Below are 18326 nucleotides of genomic sequence, written 5' to 3' on the forward strand. Positions count from 1 at the left end.
GTAACAACCAGAGAGACTCCGTCGGGTCCGACGTTAAATAACCAACATCATTTTGCGCACGTCGTCACACATCTAAATTCTCCACATGGAAGTATCAGATAAGCGAGAATTAAATTTCATTTAACCCTTCTTGTTTCATTTTGTTTCATATTAACGTCTGAATCACACTGGATTAGCAATACTGAACTAATATAATGGATTTTAATACCGTTTTAAAAAGACAAAGAAGAAATATTTTATATCTTAAAAACACCATTTTGCCTCAGTCAGAGAAAGATTTCTCTCCTGCTTTTCATTATATATACACAGAGAGAGAGAGAGAGAGAGAGAGAGCGAGAGAGAGAGAGAGACAGACAGACAGACACTTAATGCTGTTTCTAACAACCTTTTTATGTTTATTTTTTGTTAGCGGTTGGGAAACATTTACCTATGCTCACATCACAACTGTAATACCAGGCATCGGTGAATAATGTCGACCAAACCCGCTACAACTGAATAAAAACCAAAACATTAAAAAAATGTATCAAAATATAATTTTTTTTTAAATTATTGTATTAAATTTGATTTTTACTAACTTTTTTTTTCAATAATTGATTTTTAATAAAACATTTTTTGAATTAAAGAAAATTTTCGGGTTTGTATTACTGTACACATAGATTCGAAAAAGTTGTCAAAAAACAAATATATAAATGTTATCAAAGGCAAGATAAGTTACTTTTCTGCCAAACTGGATATATTTTTTGTGTTTTTATTCAATGTAACAATTGTAACATATTTATTCAGCTCGAAAAACATAGTGTTTACCGATGTATTCGAAAATTCAAGATGGCGTCTCACACCCTCTTTAACACCATAAGTATGGAAAAAGGTGTTATAAATAAAAAAAACTATACAAAATACTATTAAAAACCCACCGAATATATGTCAACCCATGTCACGGTAACATATATTGAGCGAGTTTTTAACAGTATTTTATCCAGATTTTTATTTATAACATCTTTTCCCACACTTACCGTGTTAAAGAGAGAATAAGACGCCATCTTGAATGTTCCAATACATCGGTAAACACTGTGTGGTTTTCGAGCTGAATAAACATGTTAAATTGAATAAAAACACGAAAAATATACCCAGTTTGGTAGAAAAGTAACTTATCTTGCCTTTGATAACATTTATTTGTTATATATTTGTTTTTTGACAACTTTTTCGAATCTATGTGTACAGTAATACAAACCCAGCATATATTTATGAAATAGGAGTTATCGCCCTTGGTGAAAACCAAACTAAAATACAAAAAAAGTCAATCACCATGATCTGAAAACAGTAGGTTAGCCATTAAAGTGGTGAAAATGGAGATAAGTATTCTCCTGTTTTTGCATTCTTCAAGGTGCTCACATCTAGGGAAAATGCAATTTCCTCCAATTTTCCGTAAAAATTACTTTTAGCCGTAAATAATTTTCTACTCGATTAATTTTCGTTTTTTTTTTTTTTTAATTCTATATTCGACATAATTGAGTAAGTACTGTTGTTTTTTGCTTACACCTACATATTTTTTTAAAAATCCATCTGTCGACTCTTTCTTAACAATCACCAAATAAACAAAATTTGAAAAGTGTAAAATTGGACTTTTTGAAGGTCACAACACGACTTTACAGAGAAATAAATAATGTAATTCTGGTTGCTATGGAGATATCGCGTTTAGCGTGATCACGTGATAAAAGATGGTGGTAAGCAGAAGAAAAACTTCGTAGCAATAACGTTCAAATTATTCATTTGTGTTGACATAAGTACAGTAATGGACAGGAGAGACATGTAGAAACGAACTTAATACGTCATTATTATTTTTGTTTTTCAATTTTCATTCTTTGCATGGTATTATAATTACATGACACGGTAGGCCAACGTTAAATGCCTTTTTTGTTTTGTTGGCTCTTTGTAGAAAAAAATAACAACCGAAAATCAATTTCATTTTTAAACTAAGATTTCAGTGGTCGAAATTATTTAGAATGAAGTTATTTTCGGTATTACACCAAATCAACTTATTTTTACTTAAACCATGTTTTAGTAATAAAAATAAAGGTGGACTTGTACGAGAGTGCCCACCCCTAAAAATGTATGTGTTTTCACCTTTTTTTTTTTAAGTTTTTTTTTTTTTTTTTTCCGATGGGTATCATAGATTACAGACTTAAGTACCATATTAGCCGAAAAAAAAAATTAATGACTTTTACGAAGAGGTTCTAATTACGTGACACGTCGGTAAAGAAATGGACAGTAAAGTCAGGTAACAATGAAGGAGAACGTTATAACGAGAAAGTGAACCCCCTTCTTAAAAGGCATTTTTTTTCTTTCCAAATTTTTTTCTGTTAATACGATACTTAAGTCTGTAATCTAGGATAATCGTTGAAAAACGTTTTTAAAAAGGTGTAAAACCCGCATTTGGGTGGGGAGGGCACGGTACCACTCCCGTACGTCCGCCTAAATAAATAAATAAATAAATAAATAATAATAATAATAATAATAATAAGTGATCCTTTTAACCAACGCATTTCAAGTGAAAACATTATTACGCGTCATGTCGAAATTAGTATAAACTTCAAAAATGACGAAAAATGGCCTAGTAGAAAAATAATTACAAGTAAAAATAGAACTTATAAAATTAACAAATTTTGGCATACGTTTTTATGTAGAAGAGTTGTGCAAGTAATTCAGTGTGACAAACTGACTTATCTTCCTTGACCTCAATTGACTTAAATTAAAAGTCCGCCATTTTTAAACACAAAATGTCAGAACGTAATTGTAGTTGATATTTTTGTTAAAAATATATGAGTTATGCAGAAATAGTGTCTCATAAAAAAATGGTATTTTACTTGATAATTAAGTGCAATACTATTTTTTTTTTTTTTTTTTTTGCATAAAATAATAAATAAAGCGTTATTGTTTCACTGTTCTGAATTTGTTTTTAGCATTATAAAAAATATATTACTTTATGAAATATTTATTGATTTCTTTCAATTAAGTTTTTTCTGATACTGCTGCAAACATCGAGTTGCATACTCTTCTGCATCACCAAATACATGTATTGTAGCATTGGATCATTTTTCTTAATTTTTGGAATTTATACTAATTTTTATATGACATGGTATTTAATGTTTTCACATGAAATGTGTTTGTTTAAAACATTACGAATCTACATAGTCATTAATAATAATAATAATAATAATAATAATAATAATAATAATAATAATAATAATAATAAAAGAAAAAATACACATTCGCAATTTCCAAATTTTGGCTTTGTTATGAAAAAAAAAGAAAATGTTGACATTTGTTGAGATTTTGATTCGGTCCTGAAATTGCATTTATCTGCCCTTGTTATGCACTCTCCAAATCTCCAAATTGAAAACCAGAAAAGTGCTCCCTCCGCAGTAATACACAAGTGCCATGTTTTTCTTTGCTTTTGTATTTACCTGTACCCCTTCAAAATCGTTCCCTGTCCTTTAGCTAGAAAAATTATGAACACAAATTAATTTCGATTTCTCTGTAAAGATAAATGTTTTGCATATATGATGAAACATGCTACAATTTAATGTTTTTAATGCTATTATGTGTTTCTAACTAAAATATGAGTTGTTTGGGAACAATACCGAATCCCATTTCAACTAAACTGAAGAGAAGCCTTTCCAATTTTGATCAGGCGCTCTCAAGTCAGTATGGATGTCCAGAAGTGTTATAGAGTCCTGGTTGGATGTAGAGTGTTGAACTTTTACAAACACTGTAAAGAATATATTTTTTAATTTTTAAATAATTTATTTTATTATTAATGTTTTAACAATTTTTTTTATTACAAAAAAGAATAAAACAACTTTTTAAAAAAAAATGTTTGATTAATGTTGTAAAAATGATTAATGATGAAAAAATGATTAATGATTGATGATTGATGTTGAAAAAAAGATTTTATTGATAAAAAATATATTTTATGATGTTTATTTTTTGCTTGTAAAAGTAAAATACATTTTTTATAATGTTTGATTGAAAAAAAAGATTTTTATGATAAAAAAAGAAGATATTTTTATGATGTTTATTTTTATAAAATAAATATATTTTTCAAATAAAAACGTTGTATCTAAACTCCTTTTTAAAATATTTTTATAATGTTTGTCAAATTTCAACTAACACACTACATCCAACCAGGATTTTATAACACTTCTGGACATCTATAGCGAGCGATTACAACTACTATAACAGTGTTTCGCGTGTGGTGCTAACACACAGACACAAAATAAGCATGCGCATACAGCATACAAAAAACAATGTTGATCTGACATTTGCCACAACACTCATTGAGGTCACTTCCTTTTGACCTTTCACTTCTTTCTTTCTTTCTATTTTCCCTTTGACACAATAGCAGACGGCACGCAACACGCGTCACTCCAAAAATCGCAGGTGACATGACTCGATCAAACTATTCTTCTTATATGTGAGTCCAAACTTATCAAGATAAGATACTGTTTGTCTAATCATAAACATGAACACTGAACAAACAAACTCTACAAGCATGAATTACTTTGGTAACAGCTTTAAACAAAATATTAATTTCAGTCCACACTCGATTGGCTAAAATCAACAACGCACATGCATGCACACACACACGTCTTATGCATTCTTCAACAAAAGCTATTGTCTGTAAAAAATGTGTATAAATGTTCTTTCTTGTTTAAATAAAATCTATGGTTGTATATATAAACTCAGTACATATTTTCATTAATTTATGTCACTGAACATGCAAAACTACTACAATGCATCCATACTAACTCGCTAACCTTAACCTCAACCTGAGCAAAATTGGAAAGCCTTCTCTTCAATTTAACTTCCATTTCATTCTAAAATATTTGATGAAAAGATAAATTTTTGAAATTATTTTTAACTTCATTTGCATTTTGTGCAGATGAAAGAGTTTGTATATTTTTAAATTATGATTTTTAAATGGTGTTTAGTAGTATAGATAACAACCAAGAAATTGAAAACAAACAAAATATATAAAAAGTAACTGTTACCAAATGCAAGAAAATTTACATTTTATCGATCTGCATATTTTTTGTTCTAAAACTGTTTTATAGAGTTTTTATTTTATTTTTTAATATAAGATTTCATTGATGCCAAACCCTCCCTGTTTAGCAAATCCAATTCCATATATGTTATCAGTTGTAGCTTTTAGCATTTAAGTCTTATATTTAACAACTTTGAAATTGAAGTTTTTTTAATTGCAACTAATAATTGTTACCAAATGTATTAAAATTTAATTTCGACCACTCTGTATATTAATATATAAATTTAGAACCTTTTAAATAAAACTATTAAAACCAAAATCTTTAAGGGTGGAAACAAATATAAAATAACTGACTTGTTTGGATGTTCATGAATGTTTCGTGGATATTTGCAGCCAAGAATTTTTATTTTATGTGGAATCCATTTTTTTTCTGTGTGCATTTTTTTTATACAAATCAATATTTATTTAATCATTCTTTAAAACATTAACTTTAATGACAATACAAGTATAACTTAAATTTTCGAGTGGATTTTTATGACACAGAGTGCATTTATATATTTACAAAATGCTTTAATTTTTTGGTGGATTTTGCAAATTGATATTTTATTAAAAATATAATAATAAAAGCAAGTTATATCATTTGTTTGCGACCAAGATTGATTATTTTATGGAGAATGCATTTATTTAAAAAAATTTTAAATAAAACTATTTACAGCAAAATTTGGACAGATATTTTTACCTTGGTTTAAATAGTTTTATTATAAAATTGTGTAAATGAACACACTCTCCATAAAAAAATCAATTAAATTATTTGCGACCAAGATTGCTTTTTATGTTGAGTGCGTTGATATATTTACAAAAAAAAAGAAATAATCATAATAATAATAATTATTATAAAAACCAACGTAATAATTTAAAAATTAGGATATTTATGTCTCAAGTTGGCGGTCAGTGAAGGAAAAATCTTTCTAGACCAAGGCATTTTTTATGCATAATAAAATCAGAAATACAAGCAACAAGTATAAAGAACCGAGATTTGAAAAATATTTTAAAGAATAATTAAATAAATATTGATTTGTATTAAAAACGCACACAGAAAAAAAATGACTCTCTGATTCTCTCTCCTCCGATCTTGAGCATGTTGTACAATGGGGAAAGAGGTGGCTGGTTAATTTTAATGCATCTAAAACCAAGCTTCTATCTTTCATTTTGATCAAAGAGAATACAACATTATCATCTGTGTTTGATCTTGACATCTATAAAAAGGACATAGGTTTTAATTTATTGATGCTAATGCAGAGAGTGATCCGCACTATTTTTTAAATCGTATTTCCACGTTTAATTAAAGTTTTATGATATGTTTTTTATTCAATTGTAAGGTTAAAGTACAGAATAGGTACAAAACACCCTCCCCTCCCCATGTTAAGAATGGCTTTTTAAATAATAACGTTATTATTTCAGCACGGATCACTCTCTGCATGAGTACAAATTTATTTTATTTATAACTTGAAAATTATGGAAATGAAAAAAGAAAAAAGAAAAATCTTAATGAGGAGTTTCAGATCTTGGAGCAAAAGTGTACAGACATCCTCATTGGTTCTCTGGTAATGCCAGGTGTACTTCAAGGGTGTTAAAGACTATAAAATTACTAAAATTTATTAATCTAGCACCTCCAAAAGGGATAGCGAATCATCTGCATTCTTGACCAGAATTTAAAATTTTTAATTTAAAAAACAAAATTTAAGAAAAATCTGCATGATGTACGTACCAGTGAGGAAACGAAAATGTCATATTCCAAAAATTATGTAAATTGATCAAGTAGTTTTATTTTTATAAAGAAAATCATTTTTATGTGATTAATGAGAATTTGTAGGTGTTACAACATAAATCTTGCTAGTTTGAATTATTGTTGAGTTATCTGTCTTTGATTTTTTTTTAGATTGGTTTCAAAATGGCAGACAAGACAGACGCTCTTCAGTTATTCATAAAATTTGATTTTCTTATTTAAAAATAAAACTTACTTGATCAATTTATGTGATTTCCGAAACATGATATTTTCATTTCATCACAGATACGTGCATCATACAGATTTTTTTTTTATTTTTGCTTTTTTAATATGGGAGAATTTAAGACAAAAACTGTCATTTGCATAATGACATTATCCACTGTACAGGGTTGACTTTTATCTCTGTTTTAATTGATAATGTCATTAAATGTGCATGGGGACAAATAATTAATAATTTAATTGATGTCATCATTTAGTGATTTCATTAAATGTGCATAGGGACAATATAACAAACAAACGAAAAAGATCCATAGAATTCTATATATAGTTAGAGAGATAGAGATTATTTCCTCTTCTACTGAACTTCTAAACCAAGCTGTAATATTTATTTGTTTACCTTGCAGTTAGTAACTACTCAAGTTATATCACTATGACAGAAGCAATGTTTGTGATTGTCAGATATGGAGGTAAGACTAAAGTAAACATTTGGATATTTTCTTTTTATTTACAGATAAAGTTAATAAGGCTATACACATATATAGTTCTCTTACTCACACTTTCTTGGAATCATGGTCAGTCAGCAGTTCTTTGGAGTGTCCAGGTCGGCTAGCAATTATCTTCAGCAAAAATTGTCTATGCTAGAATGTCCAAAGGACAGGAACACAAGAGAGAGAGGAGAGAGGTCTGTCTTCGATGTTTGCTGGGTTTGCTCTGCTGGCTGACTGTGATTCTCAAAGGGGCTAAAGAAATATATGGAGTATTGTTGTCACATTTGGTGCATCTGTGACTAATCTCTCACTCCTGGACAAGGTTAAAAAGTCGCCAACCTGATAGGTCCTGAACTGTCATCTAGACTTCAGCCTCTGTCCCATCGATGAAATGTTGCATCACTCTGCCTGTTCTACAATTATTTTAATGGTTGATGCTTTGACGCACTACAAGCCCTTATACCTCCCTCGACGTAATAACCCCCGACAAACCTGACAAGCAGCAAAATCCCACCCTTATACAATAGAGATCCCTAGATGAAACTTCTACTCTAATAGTTTCTTTCCCAGAACTGCTAGACTTTGGAATTCCCTTCCGGGTTCCTGTTTTCCCAACTGTACTGACATGCAGAAGTTCAAGTGTAATGTGAACAGACATCTTGTTGCTGAACTCCCTACATAGTAACCCTGCAACTTATGTCCCTGATAGTAGCCCCTTACATCAAATAGGCACTGTGCCTTGTTTGAGGTGAAAATGGAATTTAAAAAAAACCTTTATATATAAAAAAAAAAAATGTATCGATATTTTTGAGATGAGGATTGATAATTTGTATCATCAGGAGAATTTGAACTATTGTTCCATGTTGAGTTATTCGCACAATGTTTCGACTGATGCAACCTCCGACCTTCTTCAGGTAAATCTTGTTGAACTATCAAAATCTTACTGTTCAAATTTCGAACAGAACCCTTTATTTAATCCATAAAAGTAGCAAGGTCTTGTTCTGTCAGTCATGACCGAGTATTTAAAAGTCTTAAGTAATTCGCAATTGTATTTTTAGTATTGCCTGTATTGAAGATTGAATCTTCAACCTCCAGAAGAATGTTACTTAAAACAGAATTTTACTGAGTAATTATCTGTTACACTAACAGATCCTTGCAGATTTTCAAATTACACCTGAAGAAGGTTGGAAGTTACATTAAACAAAACGTTGCGTGAATAACACTCAAAATGAAAACAGTAGTCCAAATAATCTAAATAATACCAAAAAAAAAATGTCATAATTTGATAAAAATCTCTTAATAAATAAAAGAAATTCTTGATTCAATGTTTATGAATGAATTATTTTTATATGCAGATGATCAGAAATTAATCCTAAACACATTGTGTCCAACTATTACATTCATTGAATGGATTAAGACAAGGTGCAATTATGACCCGAATGGTAAGTTACTCTATTCCTTTATCTATATATATAAAAGTGAAAATGTATGTTTGTGTGTATGTTTGGATGTCTGCTAAAAACTTTCGACAGACGCGACGAAAATTCACAAACTCGGTATCACATCAAATCTCCATCCTTTGCTCGAAAAATATCGAAAAATTGGCCAAAAACGTTAACTTCTTCAACCCTGAAATCGACAATTTTCGACGGGGGGGGGGTCAACAAAAACGGTCCTCTCATGACAATGACCGATTCTACGCATGCGTCAGATGATGTTATGACCTGATTTACTTATTTACGTGAACGTCGACTTAGCTCAGTTGGTTAAGGCCTTGGTTCATTATCTAAACGTTTTGGGTTTGAATCATGGTGTGAGATGCTTTTTTTGTTTTTTTTTTCGATTTTTTAAATTTAATATTGAATCAGTGTTATTTAAGCCATTTTTCACGTAACGTTCGTTTTTCTGCTTTTTTTTTTTTTTACTTCGCTTATTCTTAGCGACACCCCAAAACACCCGGGTACCCGCCGATTTTTTAAATTTTAATATCGAAACAGGCTTATTTAAGCCATTTTTCATGTGTTCGTTTTTCTGTTTTCATTGTTCGTTTGCCTAACGTTAGTTTTTTTTGTCTTTTTTTCCCGCTTAAGTGTTAACGTTGTTTTCTTTTTTTACTTTGCTTATAACAAACAAACCTACATCGTCGTCGTCATCATCGTAATGCTCAATGACTTCCGGCTGCGCACCTGTCAATTTGGTCTTTAAATAAATTCAAACATCTTTCACTAACTCATTCTGGCTGGCCGATTTTATTTTCAAACTTCGCCTCAGGGCTTTGGGTTCGATCCTACCCCCCCCCCCGGTTTCTTTTTTATTTAACACCACACACACCTCCAAACACCCAGGCAACGCCGGGTATGCCTCACTAGTCTATATATATAAAAGGCAAAATGTGTGTGACCATTTCGTGTATGTCTCGCAAAGGCTTCTTTTGCCAATGCTCCCGGGTTCATTACTATCGCTTACAACTGTTTATATAGGCCCTAGATAATAATATCTAGGATTTGGGAAAGTGCATAGCATATAGATTTATTTACATCGACTTTTACAAAATTATTGCTATTTTGGCTTTTCGCATGTTGATTGGGCTTTTCCGTATAAAAAGCGAAACTAATTCAAAGTTAACAACATTCTCGGAAACGTCCAGAAGCAATCAGCTTTGATCAATGTTGTATATCAGACAATTGCTATTCAATCTGGACAGTGGGGATCTGGGTCCCCCCCCCAACATCTTGGGGAAAAAAAACAGTCAAAGTTGGTTAAACAAACCATTAATGCCCCGCAGCAAAAGTTAAGTCAGCTACTTCTATTTGACCTCATTGATTAGGTCAAATAGAAGCAGCAGAGTTAACTTTTACTGCTGCCACATGTCAATTCTGTTTTTAATACTTAAATAAATTCAATGTGTTTCCGTTGTATGCCACGGTGGCCCATTGGTTAACGTTGCACTTTTTTTTTTTTCACGCTTTAATTTCCAACTTTGCCTCAAGGATTCGGGTTCGATCCTCATACTCACCTACCAAAACATTTTTTTTTTAAATTTTAACCCCTCTCCCCTGAGTTTTGATTTACCCAAAAGCACACACACCTACAAGCACCCGGGCAACGCCGGGTACCCCCCGCTAGTCTATATATATATATATATATATATATATATATATATATATATATAAGGCAAAATGTGTGTTAGTATGTTTGCCAAAAACTTTTAACATGCGCAACAAACTCTAACAAAATTGGTATCGTTAGAAAGATTGATCTCTTGGATGACAAATATCCAAAAATTGGCCAAAAACATAAATTCTTTAATTGTCAACTGGACCATTTTTTGCAAGGAGGGGTCAGTTTTTGCATCAACATTTTTGCAAGTCATTCACATTTAAAAAATGTTATTTCAAAGGCCCATGATGTCATAAAGTGGGTGAGACAGCTAACGTATTTGCTTTTTTCACCTTCTTTTCCTCTTTCACGTTACAGGTTTGAGCCTGACTACTGTGGCTAATTTATTTATTTTTTTTTTTTGCGCTTGCACAAGTACCTATGGGTATTTATTTATTTTTTTTTTTAAGTGTTTGGTTGCTCAATAGCCTTAAGATACCACCTCTCTCTACCCAGGCAACACCGGGTCCCAATGCTAGTTTCTCATAGAATTGTTTAGGTTCTAATTTAGGAAAAATCTAAAAAAAATTTTTCTTGCTTTATTTTTCTGCAGCAATATTATTTTGATTCTTTGAAATTTCAATTAGCTTATAAGAAAAGAGAATGTGATAACAGTTGTTTTCTTTTATAAAGACACTAGCGGGGGGTACCCGGCAATGCCCGGGTGTCTTGAGGTAAATAAAAACTCGGGGGGGGGGGGTTAAATAATAAAATAAATGTTTTGGTAGGTAAGTATGAGAATCGAACCCATACCCTTGAGTTGGAAATTAATGTGTGAAAAAAAAACCGTACTACATTACCCATTGAGCCACGGCGACAGACAACATTAAGCAGGTTATTTAACTATAAAAACAGGCGTGCGCAATAAAAGTTAACTCTGCTGCTTCCATTTGACCTAATTAAGAAGGTCAAATAGAAGTCACGCAGCATTTGGGTTTGTTTACCCAAATTTAACTGTTTCTTCCCCCAACAGATGTTGGGGAGGGGGGAAGCAGCTCCCAACTGTCCAGAACTGTCTGATCAAAGCTGATTGCTTCTGGACGTTTTTCCCGGCGCAATGCCAAGAAGACGTCGTTTAAGTTTAGTTTCACTTTATTTATACTAAAAAGCCCAATCAACATGCGAGAAGCCAAAATAGCAATAATTTTGTAAAAATCGACGTAAATAAATCTATACGCTACGCGGTTTCCTAATTCCTAGATATTATTATATAGGACCTATATACACAGTTTTAAGCGATAGTAACGAACCCGGGAGCGTGTGCGAGAAAAGCCTTTTGAAGACATACACAAAATAGTCACACACATTTTGCCTTTTATATATAAACAGAAGTGGATTAAGCAAAGAGAAGAATTATTGGAAGGAGGAGATGAAACGCAAAATTTACTACAAGTGAAACTATTGATCAGCATCATGTTTAAGATTATAACTTCATTTCTTTATATAATTTCATTAAATTGATTTTGTTTGTTGTTGTTTTTATTTAAAAAATAATATAACTGTCCAGAGACTAATTAAAAAACAATATATGTTTTGATTGATTTCTAAATGGTTATATATTTTTTTCAAATGTCAATACTTTCAATATTGGAAATGCTTATACAAAAACATAATCTAATATAATATATTTTTATGCATACAGGCATAACTGTTTGCATGATCATACTCTAACCCAGTCTGGTTTTAGAGGTGGGCGCGGGACCATGGATATAGTGTTTTCTGCTAGACAGCTTTTGAAAAAGTGTATTGAGCAGCGTATGCCTGTTTGTCAGGTGTTTGTGAACTTAACCAAGTCAACCGTGAGGATTTCTGGAAAGTGCTGAAAAATTTGGCTGTACACCTGCTTTTACGGAAAAGTTCAAGCAACTTCATGAAATGTCGCACCAACTTCAATGGTCGGCTATCGAAAGAATTCCCCATTGATAATGGAGTGAAGCAGGGTGATATAGCTGTACCAACATTGTTTCCACTCTATTTGACTGCTGTGCTCTGGTATGGTTTCCACGATTGTGATATGGGTGTTTATATTAGATTCTGAACGACTGGAGAGGTTTTCAACCTCAGAAGATTCCAAGCCAAAACACTTGTTAGTGATGGACTTGTTAGGGAGCTGTTGTATGCTGATGATGTTGACCTGGTGACACACTCCCTAGTAGATATGCTTGTAGCTGCTTTGGACTGACAGTTAACATTAAGAAAACTAAGATCATATACACTCCCTCTCCTGGTGATCTGTATGTGGAACCTGATATGTTCGTCTATGAAAAGCGCCTTGAAGGCGTAAAAAATTTTGTCTACTTTGGTAGTACCTTATCAAATGATGGCACTCTTGATGTGGAAATAAGACAGAGAATCAGCAAGGCATCAGACACATTTGGTAGGTTACAAGATAGTCTGGTTTGCTGGTGATCTAACTCTAACAACTAAAATGTCAGCATATCAAACATGTGTATTGCTATCCCTACTCTATACCTCTGAAACACGGACCTTGTACCAGTCACAGGTAGAACAGATCGGCACTAAAATTAGAAGCACAAATATGATTATTTATAAGAGCACCTAACTTTTTTTCCATTCTTAGTATGTTGCTCTATCTCTACCATCTGAAAATTCTAGAAACCATATACATTAAGACTCTGAGACCTCTTTGCAAACAAAAAGGGAATTCCTTAGGTCTTAATCTGGTTTCTATTTAAAAGTTAGTTTCCCCGTTTTTTTTTTGTTTTTTTTCCCCCTTTCTCATCTCCAATTCATTGTTATCCCCTTTTTTCTTTTTTAAACGTGATTATTAAGCTCGATTTTAGTTCTGATGAGCGAGCTTCGAAACCAGTCAGCTGGCATATTCATTTTTTTAATTTCACAACCTAAAATGTTTCCGAACAAGTATAAAATTGGTCTGTACATAGCCATGATATAATTTTGTACCCCACAAAAAAAATATATATATATAATCTTCTGACACTTGGGCTTTCAATGACTGAGAGAGTGGCAATCATTTGACAAGATGTTGCAATCATCACTCTAACTCCAGAATTAGTGAAGGAATCCTTGTGTGATTTGCAACAGATATTATATATTTGCAGCAGATATATATATATATATATATATATATATATATATATATATATATATATATATGAGCAAATAGTTAATAAAACATGTTAAAGAACACTTTGAAATGAGTTAAAAACATATTTAATTTGAAAAGGAAACACTAAATAAGTGGATAGTCCTTAATCTGCAGAGTTTTGAAGAAATACTTTCCTTCTCATCAGAGGGTAGGAATTAGTAAAATGCGGGATCGGATTTTGCATGTAAAAGTATTTGATGAAACAACAAGTAAGTCAAATATCTTACTTGATAACAAAAAGTGAAGCAGAGGGAATATGGTGAAGAAAAAGGTGATTTCATGTGAATGGATAGTCTGGTGAAAAGTAAAGTATCCAATGACGGTAAAATCCAAAAATTTAAATCCAAGAAAGTTAGTTAAATTTCCATTCGCACAAGTAAAATCCAAGGAAATCATGTAATTGGAAGATGGTCCGAAATAATCCAAAGGGCCAAATCTGTGGAATAATTCACAAATAAGTACAAGGAAAAGAGGAAAGAATTTCAATAATATTATTAAAAGAAAAATAAGATATGCGTTAAACTCGGCTGCCGAGACATGGTTTAATTAAGAAAAATGAGTGAAGAAGAAGAGAGAAAAAATGAGTGGAGAAGAAGAAGAAAAACAAAGATTGAATGGTGATTGGATAAAATAGAAAATAGAAAAGCAAATGTCAAAATGACCCAGACAAGATGATGTTAAAAATATAGAGCAAAAAAAGAGGTCAACTGAAGTGTACAAGTTATTACTTAAGAAAATATCAGCAGGAGTTATTAAAAGACACTAAAAAAACATTTAAGGGGAGAGGATGGCCGGTATCTGCAAATTCCGAATAAAGCAAGTAATATGTAAGTAAATGCATATAGTAAAATATAAGTAAATATACATACAGGGTATGAATGTGTAGGTAGATTGCTATATTTGATAAATAAGAATATTTAAACACTAAAACGGAAATTGCAGATTTAAAAAATGGACAAACAAAGAAGAAATAAAGAATTAAAATAAAGGATTAATTAGTTATAAAGTATTAAGAAAATATGTAGAAAAAACGATAATGTTAAAGAAAAATTATATATATATATATATATCTGAAAGGTTAAAGTAATAGCTATGTAATTTCAAAATTACCATGATTAAATTTGGACTTATGTTTACAGAAAGAGATCAGTTCGTTTTTAGAATTTATTATATTGTTACTTTGAGGGGAAGTAATTATAGTTATAGCTTCGGTTGTGCAGAAACGACATGACTTAGAGCCAGGAGTATAAGACATAACTTTTTTATGATAGTCCATTTGATTGAGAAGGGGGTATTATTAGAATTAGGTTTTTTAATTAAAGTGGTTAGAGAAGTTCCTTGGTTATTATTAGAATTATGGGTGTTAAAAGAAGAAATGTGGTTTGATATTCTTTTCTTAATTAATGTTGAAGTAGCGCCAATATATGTATGTACTTTATTAAAAGCTCGAGGTCTGAAATTAATATTAATTTGCTGATTTGTATTAGGGAAATAGTTTGAATTTTGTTCATTGTGTTCAACAAAGGGTGGGACAATGATTGTACAAGGACTGTTTTAAAGGGGATAATGAGTGTTGTTAGTATTAGGATGGCTGTTAGGAGAAATATTATTCTCATTATTATTATTATTATTATTATTGCTAGTTGTATGATTGTAGATGTAGGGGCTGCTCGAGTGGTATATTGGATTAGTAACTACATCAGATGGAGGGTGGGAAGAAGGATAACTTGAAGATAAAATATTAGTGTCTGTTATGGGAGGATTGCGTGGGAGCTCAGTAATTGTGCATGAATATATAACATCTTTATGGATGCAATCATTATTGAATGGGCAGAGATGTTTGTTATTACAATTACAGTTAGTTTTGGGTTTAATTGGGAAAGAGATTTTTTGGGCTGATTTAATTTTTTTTATTAGATATTAAGATTCTTTGTGCTAAATTAGGCATTGTTGAATAAGAAATTCTTATTGAGTTTTTATTGAAAATAGAACTATATCTGTATGGGTATTTGTTTTGTACAATGTTGAAGAATTCCTTAGGTATATTAGTTTTGACATTTATGCTAAATGGAGGATTAAACCAAATATTTTTCTTTCTCCTGATGCGACTGGGTTGGTTAGAGGTATTATGATTAGTATTTTGGTTTGGATTATATATGTAGACTGGTTCATTATTATTGATAGTGGCAGATCTTGTTATTTGAACTGGTTTCTTGCGAGTCATATGGTGTGTGATTACAGATTTAAGGAAGCCAGCAGGAGGAGCATAATGGTTGTATTCAATCTTTTCATTGTGTCCTGAGTTCCTTAAGGCATTATTGAAGAAAGTAGCATTTTTATTAAAAGTTTTTTATCAGCAGAAAGGGCAGAAATTCTTCTAGAGACGGATGGTACTATAGATTTTATAATTGAGTTGGGGTGGTTAAAAGATTTATGGACGTATAAAAGCGTAAGGTTGGGTTTATGATAGGGGCTATAAGTTTCGGTGTTAAGATTAAGTGTAACATCTAGAAAATTTGAAGTTTTTTTGTTTGATTCGATAATTATAGAAAGGTCAAAGTTATTAAAAAGTTATGTAATTTTTTAATTGTTTTGTTGTACTTTCTTGGCCTAGCTGTTGTAGTAAAAAGGGCATCGTCTCTATAAAGGCCCCCTTAGATATGTTTAAAGTGATATTTAAGTTCTCTCAGTAAGAAGAATCCCACTAAATCGGTAACTTCTGCAGAGTCAGAAGAACCCATCAAGATGTCAAAATTATTAAGGGTGTCCTTTCTAGTCCAAAACTTATTGTTAAATTGTATAAGGGACTTTCTCGCTAGGAGAATTAATTTAATTTCTAAATTAGTTAAGTCAGAATTTCTTTTAGCAAAGATTAGAGCCTTCTTTAAAAGGATCGGAGAAATTGATTGATAATAATTTTGGATGTCAAAGGTTATGAAGTTAAGGAGGTGTTTATTTTTAAGGGAGACAAACCAATTAATTACGGAATTTGAATTTAGCCAAAGAGGGAAACTTACTTTTTCTTTAATAGAAGGGATGATTCTCTCTAAGATGTTTTTGCTTACAGCACCTAAGTCAGAGTTAGATGGGCAGATCAATCTGATGGAGGGGGTGTCATAGAAATTAGGTCTATGATCTTTGGAGGGTGAATCTAGGGGTACCCGGAGAAATTATTTCAGTGAAGTTATGAATATTCATAGAAGTCAGTAAATGTTTAGCCTCAGAATTAATGTAATCTAAAGTTTTATGAGGGACTATTTTATAAGATTTATTAAGTTCTTTATACAAAAGTCTTTTATATGTAGGATAGTTAAGTTTATAGTAATTATATATATATATATATATATATATATATATATATATATATATATATATATATATATATATATCAGAATAATGAATTAAATCACAGATGAATCAATCTTATGGTTTCAAGTCTTTTAAATATTTTTGGGAGGTAATATTTTTATATAAGACAATCTCTGCCAAATAAGATTGCTCAATATACTAGATAGCGCAAATTAAAAATTACAGTTTTATCTTTAAATTTCTTTCAGAAAAATATAATCGAAGACCAAAATCTCATATCTTTTTTTTTATTTCAACCCTTTTTTTATTTTTCTATGTCCCTTAAAAAGATTTCATCTTTAATATATTTTCTATACATGTGCTGAATAGCAAAATTATTTCAAACCAGATTTAATATTTTGTTAATAACTTTTCCCTGAAGAGATGTGCCTACATTGAAAATCCATGGATTAAGGGAATTACTTTAAATGTTGTATTCTTTGTTCAAACAATAAATTTTTGTTTTAAAAATTATATTTTTCTGAAAGAAATTTAAAGATAAAACTGTAATATATATATATATATATATATATATATATATATATATATATATATATATATATATATATATATATATATATATATATGTGCTGGCCATCCTCTCTGCTTCGAGTACAGACCTCCTTTATTTCATGTCTACTCCCTCCTGACTATATGAAGAACTTCTAAGATGGTCTCAAGGAAATTTATGGTCCAACTCCATCCAAATCATCACCTCTCCTCAGTGTAGACTGATCCACTCTCCTCACTGACAAAGACGTGATCCTGAGAAGATGGGCGGAGCATTTTAAAAGTGTATTAAACCGTCCTTCTACAATCTATGATGAGGCTATTGACCACCTCCCTAAATTACTGTAAATGAGGAAATGGATGAACTCCCAACCCTCGAAGAGACTGAGAACACAATCCGCCTGTTGTCCACTGGAAAAATGCCTGGTTCAGACTCTATCCCAACTGAGATATATAAAGAAGGCAGCAAGACCTTGACTGAAAAACTTCATCAGCTTTCCCACATCATTTGGCAGGAGAAGGTACATCTCCAAAACTTCAATGATGCTTCCATTATACCTCTATACTAGCATAACCACCAGGCCTGCGATAATCACCAGGAAATATCCCTGCTATGCATTGCAGGCAAGGTACTAGCCAGAG

The 18326-nt window shown here is 31.4% G+C and overlaps 1 protein-coding gene across 5 annotated transcripts in view; it reads left to right on the top strand.

The window, feature by feature from the left end:
* Positions 1-1284: 1284 nt before the first annotated feature.
* LOC145290834 (uncharacterized protein C22orf15-like) overlaps positions 1285-18326 on the top strand; it is a 47148-nt gene continuing 30106 nt past the window's right edge. Inside the window, exons 1-3 of one of the 5 annotated variants that reach the window (XM_080136519.1) lie at positions 1285-1512; positions 7454-7516; positions 8893-8979. In XM_080136519.1, coding sequence (XP_079992645.1) covers positions 7480-7516; positions 8893-8979 — 124 coding nt within the window. In that variant the 5' untranslated portion in view covers positions 1285-1512; positions 7454-7479. Of the gene's footprint in view, positions 1513-1656; positions 1891-7453; positions 7517-8892; positions 8980-18326 lie in introns of those variants that run through there. The other 4 variants (XM_080136520.1, XM_080136522.1, XM_080136518.1 and 1 more) reach the window with 4 other exon arrangements.

Source organism: Euprymna scolopes, chromosome 2, assembly GCF_053919585.1.
Source record: "Euprymna scolopes isolate OS-2025 chromosome 2, ASM5391958v1, whole genome shotgun sequence".
NCBI classification, from domain to species: domain Eukaryota; kingdom Metazoa; phylum Mollusca; class Cephalopoda; order Sepiida; family Sepiolidae; genus Euprymna; species Euprymna scolopes.